Source organism: Acanthisitta chloris, unplaced genomic scaffold, assembly GCF_000695815.1.
Source record: "Acanthisitta chloris isolate BGI_N310 unplaced genomic scaffold, ASM69581v1 scaffold1582, whole genome shotgun sequence".
NCBI lineage: Eukaryota > Metazoa > Chordata > Aves > Passeriformes > Acanthisittidae > Acanthisitta > Acanthisitta chloris.
The window spans coordinates 22,794-30,293 of record NW_008659680.1 but is presented as its reverse complement, the minus strand read 5'-3'; the positions used below and the strand labels follow the sequence as shown (position 1 = coordinate 30,293).

General features: G+C 39.9%; 1 protein-coding gene across 1 annotated transcript in view; it reads right to left on the bottom strand.

Annotated features, from left to right (window-relative positions):
* Positions 1-6,554, bottom strand: part of TOX (thymocyte selection-associated high mobility group box) — a 110,317-nt gene extending 103,763 nt beyond the window's left edge. Inside the window, exon 1 of the mRNA XM_009069470.1 lies at positions 6,493-6,554. Within this exon, the coding sequence (XP_009067718.1) occupies positions 6,493-6,543 (51 nt within the window). The 5' untranslated portion in view covers positions 6,544-6,554. The remainder of the gene's footprint in view (positions 1-6,492) is intronic.
* Between the last annotated feature and the right edge of the window lie 946 nt (positions 6,555-7,500).

The window sequence follows — 7,500 nt, the reverse complement described above, 5'->3', positions numbered from 1 at the left end:
AAGCTATGTTCTACACAAAAGGGAAAGGTAGGGGAAAATTACCTCTACCTTTAACTACTTATTCAGAATCTGAAAAGCCTGCCTGGTGTTTTTCTCTGCCCAAGGCCATTTTAACCATTTTTTTTTTTTTTTGAAAGTGACATCTATAGACTGCTTCAGAGAAATGGAGGAGCAAGAAGTGGACTCTCTTCCCTTGATATTCTGTTTTTGAAATGAAAAGATATTGGACCAGGAAGAGCGAGACAGAATATTGTCCAAAACAGCCCTAAACTGCAGCAAGCCAGCAGACTGACCAGGTGGCATTCCCTTCTCTCTCAAGTAATAAGCAAAAGCTTTCCAACTCTTGGGCAGGATTGCCCTGGACTTCAGGGTAGCATGTTCCCATGGGACTACATTGGACCACGCAGTGATTCTCCATCTAAGAATTATGCTTTTTCTCAATCCTTTCCAAGGCAACTAACTCACAGAAACACAGAATGGGAAAGGTTGGAAGGGACCACGGTGGGTTTTCTTGTCCAACCTTCCTGCTCAAGTAGGGTCAACCTAGAGCACATGGCACAGGATTGTGTCAGATGATTCTTGAATATCTCCAAAGAGGGAGAACCCATGACCCCTCTGGGCAATCTGTTCTAGTGTGCAGTCACCCACACAGTAAAGAAGTTCTTCCTCATATTCAGGTGGAGCCTCCTGTGCATCAGTTTCTGCCCATTACCTCGTTTTATTGGTTTGCACCATGGAAAAGAACCTAGCTCCATCTTGTTGCCACCCCTCCTTTAGATACTTATACACATTAATGAAGTCCTCTCTCAGTCATCTCTTCTTGAGACTGAACAGGCCCAACTCCCTCAGCCTTTCCTCATAAGTGAGATGCACCAGTTCCTTCATCATCTTTGTTGCCCTCTGCTGGACTTGCTCCAGAAGCTCCATGTTCCTCTTGTACTGAGGAGCCCAGAATTGGACACAATACTCCAGGTGTGGCTTCATGAGGGCTGAGTAGAGAGGCAGGATCACCTCAGTCAACCTCCTAGCAATACATTCCCTAATGCACCCCAGGATTCCATTGGCCTTCTTAGTCACAAGGGCACACTGTTGACCCATGGACAGCTTGTTGCCCACCAGGACCCCCAAGTCCTTCTCCACAGAGCTACTGTTTTCAGCAGATCCGTGCCCAACCTGTACTGGTGCTCAACATTATTCCTCCCCAGGTGCAGGACTCTGCCATTGCCCTTGTTGAATTTCAGGTGATTCTGCTCTGTCCATCTCTCCAACCTGTTAAGGTCTCTCTGAAGGGTAGCACAGCCCCCTGAGGTATTGGCAACTCCTCCCAGTTTTGTATCATCAGTTGATTTGCTAAGAAGGCAACTCCTGCCCTGCTCCGCTGACTGAGGCTTTAGAGGGGCAACAAGAGAGAAGAGCTGTATCCTCTGGCAGGAATAGGATAGAGTACCCTGAAATTCTAGCCCACCTACAAGAAGGACAAATACAGAGCAAGAGAGGGCAGCTATTATGTAGCATTTATCCATGTCTACTTCATATGAGTAATAGTTATGCCATTAATAATCTATGAAATTATGGTATAGACATATTAAAAAATAAAGATATATATAGGACCATGCGCACATGGAAACAAAAGGCAGGGGAAGCCTTTACTTTCCTATTAACATGAAAAATTTCTCTTTTGGATGTCATTCTTTCCTATTTCACCCTGACCTTGTACAGGAAAACCCAGTTTTGATACCCATGGTGCCCACTTTATCGAAGAGCATGCATACATATCTTAGAGGGATTTCCCTAGCATAGCTCTAGGAAGCAGGAAAATACCACCTCTCTGGAAACAGCATTCCTTCCTCTCCTTGGATATCTCTTTTCTTCCCAGTGGGACAATGGGTGTACTACCCCAAGCCATCAGCTCCAAGCCTGCTCATGTCCCTTCCCTTTGGACTGTGCAGGGAATTTGGCAGTTGGATTCATTACCATTAATGTTTATGAGGTCTCAGGAAGGCTACAAAAGTGCTGAAGCTTTGTGCAACACAGTCCTGAATTACACTCCGCATTGTGACTAGGAAGAAATGTAAAATAAACAATATAATTTTATACTGTGCTGTGTGTGGCCCACAAATTACAGGAGGAAGAATTACATAAAGAACAATTCATCTCTGAGATTCCAATTATAGGTGTGAGGAGAAAACAATATATTGGTGGGAATCTGAAATGCAGAGCAGTTGGCATAGTTTTATTTCAAAATGATAAATATTTTCAGATCGAAGTGCAATTAGTAGTGAAAATGTCATGTAGTTTTACTGTGTATGTTTGTTAATATGGCTGGCATAACTCATTTAGGAGATGCCTGCAGTGCAGAGTCCTATACTACATATATCATAACCAAAAATACAGTACTTACACATATATATAAAATGTACACAGAGACAACATTGCCAAACAGCCTTTTGGGACAGTTTAAAAGAATATCATTAATTTTTACTGTATACTTACACTTCTGGCTTGGTTCCAGCACTGGCTTTCTGTAAAATCATTTCAAGTATAGAATTATGCTATTTGCTTGCAGCAACATCACAGGAACAGTAGTGAGCCATATGTTGCTACTTAGCAACTTGGTCTGTAAGTCCCAAAGCATGTACTGATTTGAAAATTGAACAGAAATGATAATTATTGTTGAGGGATGCTGTGAGGCAACTTGTCTTGGATTACCAAACTATGCAGATGTTTGATGTTATATAGCAAAAGGAACAAAACTATATTTTTCCTGTCCAATAGCTGAGCTTTTATTTATGTTAGCCTGAAGGGGATAAATTGATTAAACCCCATAAAATAATATAAGGTGATGTTTTTCTGGATACGAACACTTTCCAGTAAACAGCAAAACTGAAGTGCATGTCAGCATGCATCAGAAACCCAGAAATCCTGCTTCTGTAGACACAAAATCCTGAAGACAGCCTAGCGGAAACCCTTGGTCTTTGGTGTTGCATACCATGATTCAGTGTGCCAACCTACCTCCCAGATAAGCTGTGTCAGACTCTGAAATTAGAAAATCATGCTCATATCTGACTCAGTCAGCATCATCAGAGCTTGAATAAAAGTTTCTGATAGGACTGTGCATCTCCTAACATCTGGGATTCATATTTTAGTTAACAGATGTGCATTCATCAAGGAAAGTGGAGAAACGAATTCACTCCTCATTCTGACAGGATTCAAATCCTCATCTCTGATCTTGTGAGGGAACAGCCAAGTTATCGAGGGTAGGAAGGAACTTGCGCTCCTCTTGCTGAGGTCATGCAACAGCAAGGCTCATGAGAACAGGAGCAAAACAGACATAGGATGAAACTACGAAAGAAGCGATGAGGCTGTCATCTGAGAAAAAATGTTTTCTCATCTCTTTCTAAGGAATTATGTGTTTTACATCCAGTAACAGTAAGAGGTAAATGAACAAACAGCTCTGAAAACTAGGGTCAGAAAACACAGTTGCATTCTTTTCTCTTCCTCTTCCTCCCCTGCAAGCTACACAATCTTTCATGCTTTGTTTTCAGAGCAGGGATTGTAATTTTTTTTCCAGTTTTAACAAACAAATTGCATGTGGAAATAGTCAGTTTACCAATTTTGCCTGAGATAGGAACATCACCCTATTAGAGTCAGTGAAGACTTCACGGATACTGTCAGTGGAATGTTGTTTAGTTCCTTTCAGGAATGACTAGCAGCTGTCTAGAGCAGGAACAGGTTTGGAAAGGGTTCTCTCACAGTCACAGTTTCTTGATGAAAAAAGAGAAAGGCAGGTTTCCAACACACCCCAGCTTCATGCTCCTAGTGTGGTTTATTTGTCTTTTTTTTTTTTTTAAATACTGTTATTTTTAATACTATTATTACAGGCTTTCACACGTGTTCCAGCCCACACAGAGCTGGAACATCTCTCCTATGAAGCCAGGCTGAGAGTGCTGAGGTTGTTCAGTCGGGAGAAGACATGGCTCCAGGGAGACATTAGAGCAGCCTTCCAGTGCCTAAAAGCAGCCAATAGGAAAGCTGGAGAGGGACTTTTTACAAGGGCATGTAGTGACAGGACAAGAAGGAATGACCTTAAGCTGAAGGAGGGTAGGTAGAAATTAGGAAGAAGTCTACTATAAACATGGTCAGGCAATGACACAGGTTGCTCAGAGAGGCTGTGGACCCCCTATCCCTGGAAATGTTCAAGGCCAGGCTGGATGAGGCTCTGAGTAAACCGGTCTAGTGGAAGATTCCCTGCCCATGGCAAGAGAGGTGGAATTGGATGATCTTTAAGGTCTCTTCCAACTCAAACCATTCTATAATTCTATATATTCGCTTAAAACCACTGCAACAGCATAAGCATCAGAGAAGATCCCAGCAAGGGAAAGGAGGTTGCCAGAGCCCAAGGCTGAAAGCTTCTCTCAAAGAGGCACAGCAGGCTGATTGACTGGTGTGGACTTGGTAATAACTTAAAACACTATGCCTGGCAGTTGATCCATGGATCCTCCAGCAAAGGACAGAGTTTTAACACCTCCCTCCAGATTCTGAACTCTACCTGGGAGCCAGACACTCAAGAGCTTGGCTTCGTCACAGTGATATTATAAGTCTGTAAGCTCTTTCTTGGTTGCAGCCCTTAGTAAGCATTCAGGGTTTTCTGACATCTTTGAATTTGAAAATGTCACATTTGATGGATTTTTTTCCTTGAAGACAAAGTCATTTGCATTTAAAATACCTAGGCCTGGATCTTTAAAGGTACTTTAAGCACCTCACTTCCACTGAAACCAGTGAGTGTTAGATGCATAAATATCTCTGAGGATCTGGTCCTTGTTAGTACATGTAGAAACTGCATAAAAGATTAAAACTTATACTCTTAATTTTTCAATATGCCATTTAAATTATTTAAACTACATGCATACACAGTACAAAAATATCAACAGAAGAAAAATAATTCTGATGTATAATGTGGATTTGCAATTCTTTATTCAAAACTATTTAAGACAGACATAATGATTCTCTGAAAGGTAGCAGCTGCCTTATAACAGCAATCATTCACAGAGTTTGTATTTCTACTGTTTCAAACAAATTCAATTAGCCCTTGCACTTCAAAACCCTTAAGGCATAAATGAGATGATACTAGGCTGCTTTAATCTAATAGTAATACTAAAACTTGTCAGTACAGTTTTTGGATTAATGGTTAGAGAAAAATTAATAATATAATTTTTCATTTTTTAATCAAACAGTTCTATTCTAAACTACCTCTGGATCTTGGAGGGTTCTTAGCTGAATAAGTTCAATCATGCACAATTCCTAAAAGCAAAGTACTATTGGTCTCTAAAGGTATTTCAGAGTAACTTCAATAGAAGGCTGGGAAGCAACATGGTGGAATATTTTAAAGACAGTCTTTTTGATTGAACCATGCACTCATCTCACACAACCTCCTGCTTCCCTGCCCCGAAATGAACCTGTGTACCTGAAGAACCCTACTTCACAAAGACATTTAGCTTTGAATCTACTGTCACTTTCCAAAGCTGTTGATTCCTAAATTACATCCAGCTTATCTAAACACATTTACTATGCATGCAAACTTATTTCCCACCTAATGAGAGCTCTTCACATAATCCTCCTGTCCTGTCAGAAAGACCAGCCACTGCTGGGCCTGAAATATTGCATGACCTAGACCACAAGTCTGATTATTCATGGCAATTTCTGACACAGTCTAACTGACCTGCAGGACTATACCCTACACTTACTAGTGTGAAATTAAACTGACCAAAACACATGAAGCAAATAAAAATTTCTCCCCTGCATATAGATGTAGCAACAGGTAGACAAAGCAAAACTGTCAAACCTGCTTTTGCTTTTTTAATGAAGTAATTAAAATCTTTCATTCTTAGAAATCTATAATATCTTGGGGTTTGAATGGAAAGGAATATTTTTAAATATACACCCAATATCAAAATTTAGTGTGTATGGTTCCCCAAAAGGAAAAGGACTCAAAAATACCTGTAAAGAATTCTCAGAAGACTAAGTCATTGCCTTAACTCTACTGCTAATTGTTTAATGTTGGCAACACTTCTCAGCCATAGGATTAGTGTTAAAAATGCAATTCTTCAACTGCCCTACGAGTGATAATTAAAGCTATTTGTGACATGTGTAGCTTATAATGATTAACTTGTCTGCAGTCAGATAAACAAATAACCTGCACCTGTAACGACTTTATTTCCTGAAGGTAAAACAACTGTTTAGGAAAGATCATGCTGGCAAAACAGCTGCTTGCATTCTGGAGAGGAAACAAGGTAGTATCTTTCAACAAACGCCAACTCTGGTGTTTTATCAGCTCTATCTCATTAACTGGAAACAAGGCTTAAATGCTTTGTTTATAAATTATGATTATTCCTGATTGCAGCAGTTACTGATAGTGCCACTCATTTGCAATGCAACTCTTTGAATTTGTTTAATTACAATTTGAAACAAGGCAGAGAAGATTAATTAACCCACCTGGCTGGCTGGCACATAGTCCTGGCTCGGCTCTGTCATACTCATATACATGTTTTCACCGTCAAACTGCAAAGAAAATAATAGTAAACATTCAGCAAACTTGATTTTTCAGCATTTACTGAAAAAAACCAGTTCCCATAAAATAACAGTACAGCCTGGTTTTAGAGACTTGTAATTGCGTGTGTGCATCTTGTCTTTGATGTTCCTGTTGTCATCCTTATTGACCCTGGATGTCAGTGATTTGGAGTAATTAGCGCTCTAGTAATTACAGCTAGCAAGCAAGAAATGAATGGTTTCCTTTCATCTACAATCTGTTTTAAAACAAAATGGCTCATTTTGTGCACCATGTATACATATTGCTGTTGGTTGTAATGAAGTACTAAGTGAATTGCACAGTTACTGAGAAAAGGAAGATGAGAATAGAATCTGCACTAAAATGCATCTTAATGAATTCCAACTTTAGCTTCTGAGCAGAACAAGAGCTGAAATTTCAAAACAAATTAAACCCCCTCCTATTGAAATGTTCCTGTATCAGATAGTAGGAAATACATTTCCAGACAGCTTTCAGACATCTGAATGTATGAAACAGTATACATCCTGACCGTATGGTGTAAGAGGATAGTTTGCTTGATGTGTGAATAAAGTAAACATTTGTAATCAGAACTGCAAAAATAACCTTCTGTAAATGATAAATTCCATTCCTGGAAATATATACAAAGCCTCTTTCCTTTTTTTTAAAGTTTTTTTTTTCTCCTCTCAGTCGCAATTAAGTAACAGAAATGTGACAGGAAAGAGTCGATTCAAATCTGAAGGTCTAGATGGAGAAAGACTGCCAGATCTGAAGCCTCATCCTGTACCAACACAAAAAAATATAAAACTCCTGATTTCTTACATAATCTGGAAGATGTCCCCATAGAACTCTCGTCACATCCGCTCAAGTGGCAGTGCCAACAGGGGAACTATAGTCCCAGTGTCTGCTCAGGAGGTAGGGAAAATCTTTTCAAACCT